Genomic DNA, 17939 nt, shown 5'->3' with positions numbered 1-17939 from the left:
CTTTTCCGTCAGTAAGGGCAGAGAGGGGAGGGCGCCGGATGGAACATTTCCCGCCACCGCGAGACGCCGCGCGGAAAACCCGGAAAAGAAGCAGCTCTCGATTGGATGCTCGCTGTTGTAGCGTAAGAAAATCAGCCAATCGGAATGTACATACGCTCCACGATACCCCGCCCCCTCCTTGAGGTTACTTTTCTTGGCGGGAAAAGTTGGGAAGTTTTCGCGCCGGGGATTATCAGCCAAAGGCCCTCCGCGCAGAGATTCCCAGGCGGCGAGCATGGCGGGGACCGTGGTCCTGGACGATGTGGAGCTGCGAGAGGCGCAGAGAGACTACCTGGACTTCCTGGACGACGAGGTGAGAGAGGCGCCGAGTCACGAAATTAGGGCTCTCGGAGACTTAGGGGCCGCGCAGGAGCCGAGGAAGGCCGCGGAGACACTAGGGGCTAAGGGAGACCGCGGGGCTCCAGGCTGCGGCGGAGGGGCGGCTGCTCGGGACCTTCCGCCTCGATCTGGTAGCTTTCTTGGCGGCAGAGTCAGTGGTTAAGAGCAATTCTGTAATTTTTGTCTCGAGTGCAAATGGTGGCTAGGTCTCGCGAAAGTCAACAGGTTTTCTCCAAGTGTAAACCAAGTGTAAAGCCCACGTTGACCTTTTAGAGATAGTTCCCTACTCTCTTAATTTGGGGGGAGAGTGGGGAAAGGACCGCGGGGAAACGGTAGTGACCCGCCGCGTTATAGGCCCCCAGGCTGGAGAAAAAGACTTTCTAATTTGGCCGCATTCTTTTTCCATACCTGATGGGAAGCGGAGAAAGAGGGTTGGTACGCAAATAAAGGGGATTTTATAGGCAATTTAGGATTGACAGCCATGGAATATTGGTAAAGCATCTTGGATTGATAGTGCTGTGTTTGTAAATATAACTAAGGCTCCTAAGTCCCTTATATGAGAACTCCTTTTCTGTTATACAGATGATAGGGAAATAAAATATTTTAATTAAATACAAGATTCTGCAACGGAAAGTTACTTTGATATATTAAAAGTCCCTTTAATTTACATTTTGACAAGGTTTTTACTTGTCTTTTTAGACTTCTTATGAGCTCGTTTTAATTCCCCATTAAAAGTTGAGAAGTAATGCACACAGAAGAGCTGTTGGTGTTAATAGGAATAATAACCGTGAGGAAGTCGTTATAATTTATACACTGGCTTTTTAGGGTGTATTTGGAATCCGAAGCTAATGAGTGAAAATGTGGGTGAAATGAGGGCCCAGGTCTGCCACAGAGATTGATTTATTTATCTTGCTGTGAGAGCTGCCTCTCTTTAAAAACATCCGGCTTTTGAATTTGTGAGCTGCTGTAGCATGTGGTGGTTATTTTGCAGGAAGACCAGGGAATTTATCAGAGCAAAGTTCGGGAGCTGATTAGTGACAACCAGTACCGGTTGATCGTCAACGTGAATGACCTTCGTAGGAAGAACGAGAAGAGGGCCAACCGGTGAGTTTCCAAGAGCGCATCCCTAGTTCTGAGTGAGAATGGCTCCTCTCTCTTCCCCAGGTTGGAGCAAGCTTCCCAGGGGAGGACCTGGATGAAATATTTTTGACCAGGAAGCCCTTAGTACATCACCCTCACCTGCGTCTGTGTTTTTTACTTCTTCTCAAAGTAGATGGTGGGCATTTTCCTCTCCTTCTATGTTCACTGAGTATCATTTCCCCATCACTGAGTTAAAACTGGCCTGCAGCTCTGATGTATTTTACTGGGCCTTGTAGAATGGCAGGAGAAAGCAGAATCTAGATTTTCACTCCTAAGCTTTGATCAAGTAAGAATGTCCACTTCTGTTTTGTGGATCAAGTTTTTTGAATTCTGCGGTCTCTGCCTGATGATTCTCTGCAGCCTCCTGAGCAATGCCTTTGAGGAGCTGGTTGCCTTCCAGCGGGCCTTGAAGGATTTCGTGGCCTCCATTGATGCTACGTATGCCAAGCAGTACGAGGAGTTCTACATAGGCTTGGAGGGCAGCTTCGGCTCCAAGCACGTCTCTCCTCGGACCCTTACCTCCTGCTTCCTGAGCTGTGTCGTCTGTGTGGAGGGCATTGTTACTAAATGTAAGTGGGCTACAGTTGGAGCCCCACGGAATGGAGGTGGGGTGGGCTTGGGGGTATGGAAGGCAGGAGAGGCGGAATAGAATTGGGGAACTTGTTGCTGCTGCTGCTGCTGCTGCTGCTGCTATGGCTGCTAAGTCGCTTCAGTCGTGTCCGACTCTGTGCGACCCCATAGACAGCCTCCCAAAAGGCTCCCTCGTCCCTGGGATTCTCCAGGCAAGAACACTGGAGTGGGTTGCCATTTCCTTCTCCAATGCGTGAAAGTGAAGTCGCTCAGTCGTGTCCAACTCTTAGCGACCTCATGGACTGCAGCCCACCAGGCTCCTTCATCTGTGGGATTTTCTGGGCAAGAGTACTGGAGTGGGGTGCCATTGCTTTCTCCGAGCTTTGGGAGCTTATGGCTTCAAAAAGGTGGAGCACTGAAATTACCGGGTGAAACTTGAAGGAACTCAAGTGTTGCACAATAACTCGGGGAGCTTTGAGTGACCACCTGTGCCAGCGGAATGGTGAATCTGCTGAGAATGGAGGAGTCTTGGCTCCTGGCAGTCTCCTCATTCTGACCCTGCATTCCTCCTGCTGCTTGGTCGGGATCAGCGGTACTTTAAGGTTTTACGTGGATATGGTATTATTCTATGTGTAAACATAAAAATGAATTGACGACAGTTAGTATTGGGAGAGCCTGACTAGTTGGAAGAACATAATTTGGAGTCCTCGTGGACTTGCCTGGGTCAGGTCCCCTTCTCGCTGCTCAGTCGGGTGACTTTCTATTCCTAGGCTCTCTAGTTCGTCCCAAAGTCGTCCGCAGTGTCCACTATTGTCCTGCTACCAAGAAGACCATAGAGCGACGTTATTCTGATCTCACCAGCCTGGTGGCCTTTCCTTCCAGCTCTGTCTATCCCACCAAGGTGAGGGGAATGAATTAGTCGGACCTCTTCAGAGGTGGGGTTCAAAGTTGTTTTTTAATGTAAGTAATTAGGTAATATCTATTAATGTAAGTAATTAGGTAATATCTAAAGTCTTCCTCTAGATGTAAATAGGGTGAAAAGTAAGGATTAACTTGAAGGAAGATTGCTAGCCATAGTTTAATATGAAAAGTCCACCATTTTTCTTTTAAGGAAAATATTCTCTTAGGAAATTTGGGAAATTAGGGAAGAGTTGAAGGAAGGAAAAAGGTCACCTAATGTACATTTATCTTTTAGCAAAGTTAACGTATCATGATTTCATAATCTACATAGAGTAATATGGAAAAATACTTAATGCAGTCATGTTACTCTGAAATCTTTGCAAATATTTAACTCTGGGTTTGAGAGAAGGTTGGCGTAGAGCATGATTTTAGTCTTGGTGTTCAGATTGATTTGACTTGAGAATGGTGTAAGGTCTTCTTACTTAATGAGACAAAAGAAGATGATTAATACTGATGTCTTTATTGCCAGTATATGCACAACAGTAAGCAAAGAACTATAAATATACAATGTAATTAACAGTAGAAAACAAAATTGATACACGTGAGGGAGGGGGATATAAAGAAATTATTTTCCTGCTGTTAGAACAAAAAGGTAAAAGCCAATGCTAATCATCCAATCAGTACTCTTGTCTTAAATTCTTTACCTCCATTTCTAGTTTTTCAGTTAAACAAAGAATGTACAGATAACTGTAACAGTAGCAAATTGCTTCCCAGTAGCCGTTTCCCTTTCTAGTCAAATTCATTTTATGTTAGAATTGGAAAAAAAAAGTCAAGATGAGAAATCATTAATATCCCAGTTCCAAATTATCTTGCATCTCACTAAAATGGGTAATTTTGAAAAGTTCCCGCCATCCAATGTTAATTTAGAATGACAGTATCCAGAGGATTGTCACGCACTGAGGAGAACACAGATATAAAGAAGACTCGGTCCTTGTCTTCAGTTTTATCACCTGCTGAGGGAATCAACATATAAGCAAGGTTTTCAGTTCAGTTCAGTTCAGCCGCTCAGTCGTGGCCGACTCTTTGCGACCCCATGAATTGCAGCACGCCAGGCCTCCCTGTCCATCACCAACTCCCGGAATTCACTCAGACTCACGTCCATCGAGTTGGTGATGCCATCCAGCCATCTCATCTGTCGTCCCCTTCTCCTCCTGCCCCCAATCCCTCCCAGCATCAGAGTCTTTTCCAGTGAGTCAACTCTTCGCATGAGGTGGCCAAAGTACTGGAGTTTCAGCTTTAGCATCATTCCTTCCAAAGAAATGCTAGGGCTGATCTCCTTCAGAATGGACTGATTGGATCTCCTTGCAGTCCAAGGGACTCTCAAGAGTCTTCTCCAACACCACAGTTCAAAAGCATCAATTCTTCAGTGCTCAGCTTTCTTCACAGTCCAACTCTCACATCCATACATGGCCACAGGAAAAACCATAGCCTTGACTAGCCAGACCTTTGTTGGCAAAGTAATGTCTCTGCTTTTGAATATGCTATCTAGGTTGGTCAGAACTTTGCTTCCAAGGAGTAAGTGTCGTTTAATTTCATGGCTGCAGTCACCATCTGCAGTGATTTTGGAGCCCAAAAAAATAAAGTCTGACACTGTTTCCACTGTTTCCCCATTAGTTTCTTAGAATTGTAACTGAGTTGTACTTGAGAGCTGTTCAGCCTGTTTCCAGGTGAAATGTGAAGGTCAGAGAGGTGGAATGACTTGCTTATATTCCAGTAACTGATGGCCCCAAGGACTAGGACCCTGTCTTTTTACTCTCAGGCCACTTGGATTTTCTGAGGCACCTAGCTTTCTTTTTCATTAGGATCCCTACTTTCTATAATTTATTCTCCTGGAATTAATTGGGGGGGGGTACTCTCCTGATTGCTGTGGCCAAACTTCTTAGCCCAGGACCTGAAATACACCAGACGAGGTGTTCTGGAGACCATCTAGCATGGTTTTTAAGAGCATGGTCTTTGGTGATCACCGTGGGGGAACTCTTTAACCTCTCCCAGCTTCAGATTCCTTATTTGTAAAATGTGAAAAAGGCCTGCTTTGGGAACTTGAGTTGTGGTGATGATCCCACGAGATAATTTTGTGAAGTTACACCACAGTGCCTTGCACATAGTAGGCAGTCTGTTAAATGATAGCTGTTGTGTTTTTAGAAAATTTAAATGGCAAGGAAGTAAAACTTTAAAATGTTTTTTATTCAAGTTTAATATACAGAACCCTGGAGAAGGTAATGGCAGCCCACTCCAGTATCCGTGCCTGGAAAATCCCGTGGACAGAGGAGTCTGGTGGTCTACAGTCCAGGGGGTCACAAAGGGTCGGGCGTGACTGAGCATAGCACGCACCACACACAATGAACAGAAAAGCTTACATTGAGTGTACAGCTCAGGGAAATTTCACAAGATGAATATACCATAAAATCAACCATCCAAATCAGGAAGCAGCACCTTACTAGCATTCAGAAGAAGTCCCTCTTGAGGCCACTCTGCCCTCGAGATCCTGACATCTACAGCAGTTACGAGTAGTTTTCTGATTTTATATTTAAAACGCTTGTCTGTGTCGGGCTTCTTTTGTTCAGTGTATGTTTTTGAGATTCACCCATGTGTATAGGTGCACTCCATACATTCATTGCTGCGTCGTGTTCACTTGTATGGATGTGACACACTTATTTAACCATCCTGCTGATGGCATTTGGATTTTTCCTAGTTTGGGGTATTATGAGTAGTGCTGCTATGAACATTGTAATATGTGGCTTTGGGTGAACGTTTGTGTTGGGTATTAACCTAGGAGTGGAAATACCAAGTCCTAACACAGAGGAAGTGACAATCTTATACGTACGTGTTAATATAACCACGGTCCCTTATGGCTGTATGTAGATCATCCCTTCCATTTGATGGTTTGTTACTAGGACAGGATTGTGAAGAACTGGAGAAGGTACTTGGGGCTTTATGTTCCTAGATGCTAGTCTTGTGAGGGTATCTATGAATTATATTTGTTTCTTATAACAAAACGAGTGTGTGGCGTTTCTAAGATAGGGCTGAGGTGACCACTGCTCCATGTGCCTTTTCCAGGATGAGGAAAACAATCCCCTTGAGACAGAATACGGCCTTTCTGTCTACAAGGACCACCAGATCATCACCATCCAGGAAATGCCGGAGAAGGCCCCCGCTGGCCAGCTTCCCCGTTCTGTGGACGTCATCCTGGATGACGACTTGGTGGACAGAGTGAAGCCTGGTGACCGGGTGCAGGTGGTGGGGACCTACCGCTGCCTTCCTGGAAAGAAGGGAGGCTACACCTCAGGCACCTTCAGGTACATGGTCCGTCCTGAGGTGTCTGGAATACCGCTGGCAGGGTGCATTCTGGTAGCAGTCTTTCCCGTTTGCCATCATCCTGAGAGTTACATTAGATGGACAGAACACTGCCTGCCTGCAAGATGAACTGTCTTTTGCTAAAGAGTTGAAATTACTGGTCTCATGGTTACAGCCTCCTGGCTTGCCTGGGGGTTTCTCACATATTTCCACCTCCCTCCAGTACACTCATTTCTGTAGGTCAGCAGGGGCTGGATTCACAAGGTGAGGCGCCATGAGCATACTTGTGTCATGCGTGCCAAGTCGCTTCAGTCATGTCCAACTGTCTTCGACCCTTTGGACTGTAGCCCCCAGGCTCGTCTGTCCATGGGATTCTTCAGGCAAGAATACTGGAGTGGGTTGCCATTTCCTTCTCCGGGGGATCTTCCCAATGCAGGGATTGAACCCCCGTCTCTCGTGTCTCCTGCATTAGCAGGCAGGTTTTTTACCACTAGTGTAGCTGAAGAGAATCAGTGATTGAATTCAGAACAGCTTTTCTTTTCTTTTTTTCTTCCTTACCCCTTCTTTCCTCCCACCTCTCCCTCCCCTCTACTTCCTTTCTTTCCTGATTTGCCATTCTAGGTTAGGAGCCTAAGAAGGTCTTGGTATTAGCAACTGAAAAGAGCCTCATGCTTTCCTCTCTGTCCCAGGACTGTCCTGATTGCCTGTAACGTGAAACAGATGAGCAAGGACGTTCAGCCTTCCTTCTCCGCTGAGGACATAGCCAAGATCAAGAAGTTCAGTAAAACCCGTTCCAAGGTCTGGACCAGTCCTCTGGGCATCTGAGGGTGGGGATAGATTTGTTAGGGTCTTTTTTGGGCATGGCCATCTTTGTCCGGGATCAGGAGGAGGGTCAAGGTTTTTTCTCTGAAGTATTTGGTGCCAGTTTCTAGTTTTGAGTTAGTAAGCAAAAGGGTGTTTTTCTTTAATATTTCTGTTGTGCTCCCTGTTAAGTGAACCTAATATAAATATTATTAGAATAGTAGTTACAATATTAGTGTACAAAGTCTATATGGGATGTATCAGTGATACATTGATTGTTATTTAAATTTGAAATGTGTTATTTTTGTTTTAGTTCTTATTTTTCTTTAAAAAATTTCTGTCTTTAAAGACAGAATGCCCATATTTAGAACTGAACAGAATATGTGTATGTGTGACAAAGGTTACTGCTAAAGTGCAGTACACATTAAACCCAAAATGTTTTGGGCCTGGAAACACTTTTTGTTTTCCTTAAAAATTAAAGCTCCAAGCAGGAGTTGGAATCCAGGCTTTCTCTGTGTCTGTCCTGATAATGTTGCGATCAGTGTGAAAGTCTTGGAGAAGAAGCTTTTACAATTAGAAACAGCATGTTTCTTCAAGCATCTTCTGTGGCCTGAAGTATGAAGCCAGCTCATCCAACCCCAGGGTGTTTCTTCAGGCTTTTCACTGCATGGTTGTCCCTCCTCTAGGATATCTTTGACCAGCTGGCCCGGTCGCTGGCGCCCAGCATCCACGGGCACGACTATGTCAAGAAAGCGATCCTCTGCTTGCTGTTGGGCGGGGTGGAGCGAGACCTCGAGAACGGCAGCCACATCCGTGGGGACATCAATATCCTCCTCATAGGTACGGTGTGGGGACTTGTGTGGCTGCCTGGTCTTCCCCTGTGGGGTGTGGTTGCAGAAGTCTGGCATCTGTTAATGTGTGTGTCTGTACCTAGCTGTGTTTCGGTTCCTTTAAAGGGCAGAAGTCTCAAATGAATTTTTAAAGTTATGTCTTTATTATTTCTGGGTTCTCTGATTTTTTAATGTCTATTCTTCCAGGAATGGTAAAGGAAAAATTGAAAAAAAAAACACGAACAACCCGTTACTATATATTTCTGTTGTGTCAAGATCTGTGCTAGAAAAGCAGCATTGGCTGGGGGCGGGGGTTGGGGGTTCCGAGAGTCACCGCTGCCCTGTCCCACTACAGGAGACCCGTCGGTCGCCAAGTCCCAGCTGCTGCGGTATGTACTATGCACGGCACCGCGGGCCATCCCCACCACCGGCCGGGGCTCCTCCGGTGTGGGTCTCACAGCCGCTGTCACCACAGACCAGGAGACAGGTAAGGGTGGAAAGGTCCTTGGCAGAGGTCTGGCGGTGAGATGAGCATAGATGCTTTGAGCTTGCTCCGGGCCCTGGCTGGTGTTGGGAAGATACACCTGAGAGGTTAGAGTAGGCCTGCCTGGAGGGGACTGAGTATCTGGCAACAGTGAATGAATGATGTAAATGGTTTGGGTGGCCCTCTAGTGACAAGAATGTCTCCTGGAAGGCTGTCAGAGAGAGTTCTGAAGGAGAAAGCTTCTGACATTTGAAGAGAGAGAAAAATGAAGATTGTTACTACTTTATGCATTAGAGGAAAGGTTTTGAAGGCCAGTGAAAAGAGAACAGAGATCTAGTTGGGAAATGGCTTGAAGAAGGTGAGGCTCAAAGAGGAAATCTGTGAAGGAAGGCCGTTGGAGGCTGGCTGCTTAGGTATCAAAGTGGGACAAGTAATACTGTCCAGATCGGAGCTTAAACAGATGACCCCAGGGTCTGCTCCGAGTCTTAGAAGCTGACACCTCTTCACTGCGTTCTCCCGCTTATGTGATGGCGCAGGATGCTTAGAAGTAGATTGACATCTCCCCCCGTCCCCCACAACCTGGATGGTAGTGTGTTTTTCCCTCCCCACCTCCCAGGTGAGCGCCGTCTGGAGGCGGGGGCCATGGTCCTGGCTGACCGAGGCGTGGTCTGCATCGATGAGTTTGACAAGATGTCTGACATGGACCGCACGGCCATTCACGAGGTGATGGAGCAGGGCCGAGTCACCATCGCCAAGGCCGGCATCCACGCCCGCCTCAACGCCCGCTGCAGTGTTTTGGCAGCTGCCAACCCCGTCTACGGCAGGGTGAGTAGAGTCGGGCACTCACCTGCTGTCCTCACCTTCATTTGGTTTTGCTGAATAACTGGGCTGTGGAGTTTATTCCAGGTGACCCAGACCACAGACTACAGTAAGTTCGTCATCTGGCTACTGCCCTTGGTTTAGGACAGTGGTTCCTCACCCATTCATCCACATCAGAATCCCCTGGAAAGTTATTTAAAACACATTTTTAAAAATACAAGGAGGAAAACCAAAGTGACCTGCAGCATCACAACGCAGGTAACTGATTGACATTGAAATGAGAGTACTGTACGCAGGTGGTGGAAGGGTTTATGAACAGAGCAGAGAGATATAATAAGGAGATTAATAGCCCGCCTTCTCTCTCCTGTTCGTTTCCCAAGAGAAAACCAGTGACAGCTCTTGAGTGCTTCAGAAAACCAAAACTTTTTAAAGCCTGTGCCAGTAAATACATTATCTCCTTGTTAAGAATTAATCTATTTGTCTTTGTTTCTTGGTATGACTATGATGTGCTTAGGTGTAATCTTTTATATTTATGCAGCTTGGGGTTTGCTTAGTTTAGGGGGGGTGATTTTTTTTTTAAGCAGCTGTCTACTATTCCATTGTATGGACGTACGATAATTTGTTTAGCGAGTCTCCACGTGCTAGACATTTGGTGTGTTCCCTTTTTCCTGCCTGCTGTTATGACTGAAGCTGCAGTGAATACCCCTTAATGTTCATCGTGTTAAACATTTAGGGATGAATACTTGGCAATGGGATTACTGGATTAACAGGTACATGCATTTTATGGTAGAGATTGCCAACTTGCCCCCTTTAAAGACTGTACCATCGTTATACTGTTAACTAATATTTACAGATGCTTTACATTTACTATCTCCTTTCATTCACTAACTGTGTGAGGGAGGAAGGTATTATCTTCATTTTACAGATGAGAAAATGAAAGCATAAAAGGTTAAGTAACTTGGTTGAGTCACAAACCAGAAAATGACAGAGAGGGTTTGAAGCCAGAGTCTGTACTGTGCGCTGACAGTTTATGATGCCACAGTGCATGAAAACACCAGTTTTGGTAGCGTATTTAAACATACAGGTGCTCAGTCCCCAGCCCAGAGTCTCTGAATCCAAATCTCTGGATTGGGGCTCCTGGGGGCTATGGTTTAGGAAGGTGCTATAGGTTGGTTCTAATGGATTAGTGTGGGTTGAGAAGCATATGATTTTTAGATGAATGATAACATGTGATATGTCATTCTGAAGGATTTATTTGGCAAATGTAGGGAGAAAATGGAGAAGGCAATGGCACCCCACTCCAGTATTGCCTGGAAAATCCCATGGGTGGAGGAGCCTGGTAGGCTGCAGTCCATGGGGTCACGAAGAGTCGGATACGACTGAGCGACTTCACTTTCACTTTTCACTTTCATGCATTGGAGAAGGAAATGGCAGCCCACTCCAGTGTTCCTGCCTGGAGAATTCCAGGGACAGGGAGCCTGCTGGGTTGCCGTCTATGGAGTCGCACAGAGTTGGACACGACTGAAGTGACTTAGCAGCAGCAGGGAGAAAATGGCAGGTCCTGAAATGTGAACGCGATCAGAATCGTTAATGTTACCTGCGAGATTGTCAGGCCTCTGACTGGGGAGCCATCGGCTGGTAGGCCTAGAGTTGAAGGATAAGAGTATGGGCGTTCTTGAATCCCAGGAAAACCTCCCTGGGTCCTTAAGATACTGTGGCTTATAGATTATCATCCATTTTTGTTGAGATTTTATCCAGTACCTTCTGAGTAAGGAGGCCCAAGGTTTCAGGGGTTTTTGGCTTAGCTAGCTCATCATGTCTTCATCACAGGTAGAAAGAGGGACTCATCTTCCAGAGCTGATCTACCTGAGAGTGAGAGCAGAATGAAGCTTGAGAAGGAGGAGGCTGGCTCTTAGACCCACACTCGCCCTGTTAAGAGGCACTAGAGCTGGGAGGTTGGGGCTCTGGTCACAGAGCGTAGTTCAGGGAAGGGCTGCACACAGAGGAGATGAATTCCGTTTTTTAGAAGCTTTGAAATGCTTTACTTCTTCACGGCTTGTTCGGTTTGTGTTCGAGGGTCTAGTCTTCTGTTCTCTCCCATGGCTGATCTGGCATTCTTGTTCTTTCTTGTGATCGATGTTGTCTCCCTGCTCCTTTTCTCCGGTGTTCCCCCTACAGTATGATCAGTACAAGACCCCCATGGAGAACATCGGGTTGCAGGACTCGCTGCTGTCCCGATTTGACCTTCTCTTCATCATGCTGGACCAGATGGATCCCGAGCAGGACCGGGAGATCTCAGACCATGTCCTCCGAATGCACCGCTACAGGGCACCTGGAGAGCAGGATGGTGACGGTGAGGCGGGGGGATGGACCAATGAGGGGGCGCCCAGACACAAGGCGCGCCCAGGCCCAGCCTGGGGTGGCGGGCGTGGCAGCATCTGGGATATGGAAGGCACCCCCGCCTCCCTGGTTCCTACGGTGTGTCTCTTGTCCATTTCGGGGTCTGGGAGCACCTCTGAGCATCTCCTTGGACCAAGTGGCCTCCTTGTTTGTGGGGCCCACGTGTCTGCTTCCTTCTGGGTCCATCCTTTGTGAGTCTTGCCTGTCTTCAGAAGAAGCGATTTTTCTCTGGATTCAGCTCTTTCTCCCTTCTCCTGACTTGGGCTTCTCAGCTATGCCTCTTGGCAGTGCTGTGGATATCCTGGCCACAGACGATCCCAACTTCAGCCCTGATGACCAGCAGGACACCCAGATCTACGAGAAGCATGACAACCTTCTGCACGGGATGAAGAAGAAGAAGTAAGCATTCTCCACACCTCCTCCTTGAGGGAACCTGACATCTGTGTCACGTTAGAGCTGCCCGGCCAAGGTCATGCTTGGAGTCATCATCATGGGGATCTGTTTTCTTTTCTGGATTCGCAGAATTTTACATGGTCACTTGCCTTGTGAATGTTTGTGGGTGATCAAGCTTAGGTTTTGGTCTTTTCCTAAAATAGAAGGCTTTGACGACCCGCCTGACCTGTGATGGGTGTGTCTTGTTACCCATATATGTGAAGTGTTGCACAAATCGCACCGCCCTTTGCGTGCATGTTGAAGGGGTGGTAGATCACAAACACTGGAAAGTCTGCAGTAGGTTTGGATAAAGGAGACTTGTGCTCAAGCGCTCAGAGCCTGATAGCTGTGCTGTGCTCAGTCGCTTCAGTTGTGTCCCACTCTTTGTGACCCTGTGGTCTATAGCCCACCAGGCTCCTCTGTCCATAAATTCTCCAGGCAAGAATACTGGCATGGGTAGCCATGGCGTTCCTCTACATTTGGCTGTGGTGCAGTAGGAAACACTGTGTAATCTTGAAACATACTGGTTTAAGAATGTAGAATTTGGAGTCAGAAAATGAAATTTGAGTCCACTTAAAATTCTCTGAGCCATACTTCTCCCACTGATAAAGTAGGACAGATAACACCTAAACTACCTACGTCACAAGTAATTCCTAAGTAATACTATAGAATTAAATAAAAACCCGTGACAGAGTTTTGTACATGTCCTGTATAAAAGGGGTTTGTGACACTGGGTTCCAGGCCATGTCTGCCCTGTCACGTGACCCCGACTTCCCCGAGGAGGGGCAAGGCCACGACCCCAGGCAGGTGCCCAGGCCAGGGCAGGGGAGTGACATTCACCGTGTGTGTGTGTGGGTCCAGGGAGAAGATGGTGAGTGCGGCGTTCATGCGGAAGTACATCCACGTGGCCAAAATCATCAAGCCGGTGCTGACGCAGGAGTCGGCCGCCTACATCGCGGAGGAGTACTCACGCCTGCGCAGTCAGGACAGCATGAGCTCGGACACCGCCAGGGTGAGCCTGCCGCGGGGACGGTGACCCGGAGAGTGGGGACCGGAGCCCCTCAGGATGAGGCTGGGGAGGGAGTGCCCGCTCGCCAGGAGCACTGGAGTCATTTTAGTGTCGTGATTCCTGCCCTTTTGCTCTCTGGCCTGAAGGGCTTCCTATTACACCATTGCTTGTCATCTGGGCCTCAGTGGGTTCACCCACCTTTAGAAAGAGTGTCCTCAGACAACCCCTCTCATAACCACCGCCCCCTGACTTGTGGGTGTGACTCTGGACAAAGAATGTGAAGCTCTTCGAGTCCCCTTTTGCTCATCTCTAAAGCTGTTCCAGGTTGTTAATGGCTGACACTGAACATAAAAGCGGGGTCCTGGCGTGTGGCAGGCCCTGTGGAAAGGGTCTTCCCCACTGGCCTCCCTCTGGCCAGGAGACACCTGGTTGAATTCTTCCCTGGTCAACTCGTCTCCCCTCCCTTAACCCTCTGTCATGTTTTCCCGGTTACTTTTCTTTTGGAATTATATGTAGTTTTTCTGGCTAGGTGGCTTGGACTTCCCTCCCCGTGCAGGTGGGTTTGACGGGCACGCTGCGGGGTTTCTGGAGGATGGTTCCCCCTGTTCTCTCCCCGCAGACGTCTCCAGTGACAGCCCGGACCCTGGAAACCCTGATTCGCTTGGCCACAGCCCACGCCAAGGCCCGCATGAGTAAGACTGTGGACCTGCAGGACGCAGAGGAGGCTGTGGAGCTCGTCCAATATGCTTACTTCAAGAAGGTGAGTGTCCAGGTGCTGTGCCTGCAGCTCCTCTGAGTGGGTCGTCTGTGCTCGGGCCTCCCAGCCATGCATGGCTGACCCTGGCATCTGGAACATTGGCAGAGAGCAGTGGCCTTTCCAGTGCCCTCCCTCTCCACTGGTTCTCAGCCATGTGAGAACCAGCACGTGAGAACCAGCTGGAAGGCTTTAAAATACTGAAGTCAGAGCCCTTGGAGGCCTCAAAGATTCTGGTTTCATTGATGAGCAGCACCTCAGCTGACGGCTCCTCTGTCTGCTCCTTCTTTTGCCTCTTGAAGAAGCAAGTATTTCCAGAGTCTCAGCCTTCCTCTTGGCAGCTTCTTCAGGTGTCCTTCACACCTGCTGCTCCTCCCGGAAGTTCCCGCATGTCTGCTGCTATGACACAGTGTGTGTCTGTCTTGTTACACAGTGGGCCTGGAGGCCTCGACTCCCTTCTCCACCTTGTCCTCCCCACCCACCAGTTGGATGGATTGTAGCCCTTGGGGGTTCAACTGTGGGTCTGATGAGATTTTCTTGACAATCTCTTTGCTCATGTGGGAGTTGTCTTAAACACCTAATCTACAAAGAAATGGCTTGTTTTTCCACTTAAGCATTATGGGATAGACTTGTTCTCATTCACTTCTGTATTCAGTGGACACTCCTGGAGTGCATGCTCTGAGAGGGATGTGGCACACGGCTCCCAGCAGTTTTAAAGATGGGTCACAGCCGACCCCCTGACCCCAGTCCTAGGCTCAGGGATGAGCAAGGCCAGGGCATCAGACCCAGGGGGCTCTCTGCTGCTGCTGGTGGTCGGGCAGGTGGAGCTGTTCGGTCCCCAGCATCCATGATCCTCCCGCCCACCCACACGTGGTTTGGTCCTAGGTTCTCGAGAAGGAAAAGAAACGTAAGAAGCGAAGTGAGGATGAATCCGATGCGGAAGATGAAGTGGAGAAGAGCCAGGAGGACCAGGAGCAGAAGACGAAGAGGTTGGATGGGACGCAGAGGAAGGAGATGAAAGGCTCTGGTGTCGGGGGGGGGGAGGGGCAAGGCTGCAGGAGGGGTTGCCCAGACCAACGCTGCAGAGGGTTGGAGGGTGGAGGTGACTTGGACAGAGAGCGTTACAGCCCCCTTTGTCCTCTTTGTGAGGATTTGGGCCTCTTTCCTGCTAGAGAAGCTCTGGGAGACTGCTGGGTTCACACTTCAGAAGTCTTTCCTCCGGATTCTCATTTGAGGCCTGAGACTGAATTTCTGAGGGTGGGCGACAGGGACAGAGCCTTGGGAAGCAGGGCCTGCTTGTGCTGTAGTCCATGGACCTTTGGTCTCTTTGAGAAAAGGCAGCGGTTTGTACGGGCCTGGGCCCAGCATTCCATTTGGACTACTGGTGTTTTAGGAGGAGGATCTGTCCCTCGGACGCCAAGGAAGGGGACTCCTATGACCCCTATGACTTCACCAACACGGAGGAGGAAATGCCTCAGGGTGAGCAAGCAGCCTCCACTGGTAAAAAGGGTCTGGGTTGCCCGGCTCTTTAATGCTCTGTGTTACGCATTTGCGTGTGGGTTCCCACTCGGCTCCCTGCTTGGGACCCTGTGTCCAAGAATCGAGGAAACTCAGAACTTTGGAAATAAGCTTTGCCCCCTCGTCTGCCTCCTCGGTGCACCATGCTCTTTGCCAAGCCTGGCGCGAGTGTCCCAGATAGCATGGGCTCTGGAGCTCCTGCCTGACCGGAGCCTTTCTTGAAGCTGCTTTGGCTGGCCCCACGTGAGCCCCAGGGTTGCAGGCTCAGGGTGGAAAGGGGCCTCTGGGGTCGTGGACATGGCTTCACCTTGTCCTCTGTTCTCTGGAACCTTTTCCCCTCAAGTGCACACTCCAAAGGCAACAGACTCACAGGAGACCAAGGAGTCCCAGAAGGTGGAGTTGAGTGAATCCAGGTGAGTAGGGAAGGACCTCTTCCCTGGAGGTAGGAAACAAGCTGTCATCAGCAGAGCTCAAAACTAGGGGCCCAAGGGTTTCTAGAATGTTTTCTATTCTGATGACAATTTCAGGCTTGAAAAAAGTTATGAAAATTATGTAAAGAACTCATACATTTTTAGAATCCCTGGTTGTTTAGGTTTTACCATTTGCTTCATAAATAATTCTCTGTGAGAATTTAAAACCGGATATCCTTGTGCCATTAGGAAGAGGAGTCTTAGAGCAAGGATAGAATTTGTGTCTCACTGAAGCCTTGGAGTTTTCTCAGTAGGTTGTGTAGGTATACTTAAAAAATATGTTTATTTTTTCTTCTCACTGGATGGTTGTCATTGGTTTGGGATAATCAATTTTTACCAGTAGAGGTTCAGAAACAGTTTTATCTAAAAACTTTTTGTTTACTGGATACCAAAGGAGCTCCATGGCTAAGGTTTGCTTTTTTATTTTAATACCTTAACATACACAGTGTCTTCACTGAAAAAAGTTGAAACACATCATAAAGTATTTAGGTAGAAACGTTAAGATCAAGTGTAAGTCCAGTCCCCAGGACAGCGAATGAACTGTATCTGAAAGCACTCTGTGAATCTTGGAGGTCTGTCTTCAGTGACTGCAGGGTTCCCATAGTATGAATGTGTGTGTTCTTGTGTTTTCTGATGAGGGATATCTGGCTTTCCTAAGACTGCTCTTCACAGTAAGACACAATCTTAACATATGTCATTACAGCGGTGAGGATGGAGCTTTGGGGTTAGTTTCTAGGAATGGATTCCCAGAGTCAGAGGAGATGCACCTCAGAATTATAGCACATGTGGCTAACTTGCCTCGCAAAGATGTCATCCCAGTTTGCGTTTCTGCCAACAGTGTACAGACGCCAGTTTTCCCTCATCCTCAGTGGCCTTTGGTTTTTAAAATGCTATTATTTCTCTATGGGCAGGAAGCTCTGTAACACAACCGCTTAGCTTTGAGGGAGAAGCTTGGGTGCGGAGTGGCCATCAGGGGCAGTCTATAGGGGACACTGAGGCTCACGGGCTCTGACGTCGTTGTGGCGGCTTCCTCCTCCTTCACCCTCTCTCTCCCGTCCTGGGCAGGTTGAAGGCCTTCAAGGCGGCCCTCTTAGAGGTGTTCCGGGAAGCTCATGCACAATCGGTTGGCATGAATCGCCTCACGGAATCCGTCAACCGAGACAACGAAGAGCCCTTCTCCTCTGCGGAGATCCAGGCCGCGCTGAGCAGGATGCAGGACGACAACCAGGTCATGGTCTCCGAGGGCATCGTCTTCCTCATCTGAGGGCCCTCGTCTTTGGACTGTGGGATCCGGCCAAGAAAGTTCCTTCCAGTTTCCTCTTCGCCCTCCCCCCAGCCCAGCCTTTGCCTTCATTCCCTGAACGTCAGTGTTGAATTGAACTGAAGTGGAGGACAGGTGACAAGCAGAGTCAGGACTTGGTGGAAGCCTGAGGACGGGTCAGGAAAACTGCCGTGGGGTCAAGAGAAGGTGGACGGGACCAAGGCGATGCGTCTTCACTGCACAAGACTAAACCACAAGGGTCCTTCCCCATCCCCACTGCCCGTTCCAAACAAGCCACACCATTCTTCACTGTAGACGGCACAACTTCTGAGTATGTTAGGGGGTCACAGCTGGTTTCTGTTCATGTGTTGGCTTCCACCCCCCAGCACTTTGGTCTAGAACAGACTCTGGTGGTTCTGTGCGGATGGAGAGAGACTGAGGCAAGTCCTCAGACCTAGAAAGCTTGCTTTGCGGTAGCACCAGTTAAGACTCATATGGAATTTTGACCCAAACACCCAAGACGTTAAATAAACACTCATTTTTTGTACTCTCCATGTGGCCTTAATACTGTGTGATTTTTTGGACACATTTCATTGTATTTTCTGCCAGCGTTCCACCCTGTGCGATGGGCTGCCTGCGTTTGCACCGCATCACCAATAGGTGGCAGCAGGCCGCCGTGCTCTCTGGGGATTATTAGGCTTTCGCAGGGCTGATTTCTTCCCCAAGGACCTCAGCATTTATGTTAAAACTGCAAACCAAACCTTGCCAATTCAGGATAGCTTAGCGGCCACAGAAGGCCAGTGTGTGAACGTCCAGGAG

General features: G+C 48.4%; 1 protein-coding gene across 2 annotated transcripts; it reads left to right on the top strand.

Annotated features, from left to right (window-relative positions):
- Positions 1–58: 58 nt before the first annotated feature.
- MCM3 (minichromosome maintenance complex component 3) lies at positions 59–17672 on the top strand. Of its 2 annotated transcripts, XM_061398414.1 has the most exons (17): positions 59–352; positions 1370–1482; positions 1879–2087; positions 2859–2989; positions 6106–6344; positions 7032–7140; positions 7830–7983; positions 8329–8460; positions 9074–9282; positions 11455–11629; positions 11949–12075; positions 12970–13120; positions 13737–13877; positions 14757–14860; positions 15265–15350; positions 15733–15802; positions 16925–17672. In XM_061398414.1, exons 1-17 carry the CDS (start codon positions 275–277, stop codon positions 17121–17123), a joined length of 2427 nt encoding a protein of 808 aa, XP_061254398.1. In that variant the 5' UTR covers positions 59–274; the 3' UTR covers positions 17124–17672. The 2 variants fall into 2 exon arrangements, with proteins under 2 accessions (XP_061254398.1, XP_061254399.1); XM_061398415.1 differs by lacking the exon at positions 1370–1482 and having other exon boundaries at positions 300–352.
- The last annotated feature ends 267 nt before the right edge of the window (positions 17673–17939 follow it).

This window comes from Bos javanicus, chromosome 23 (assembly GCF_032452875.1).
Source record: "Bos javanicus breed banteng chromosome 23, ARS-OSU_banteng_1.0, whole genome shotgun sequence".
In the NCBI taxonomy this organism is placed as follows: domain Eukaryota; kingdom Metazoa; phylum Chordata; class Mammalia; order Artiodactyla; family Bovidae; genus Bos; species Bos javanicus.
The sequence above is the reverse complement of the archived record's forward strand: the minus strand, read 5'-3'. Positions and strand labels throughout refer to the sequence as shown.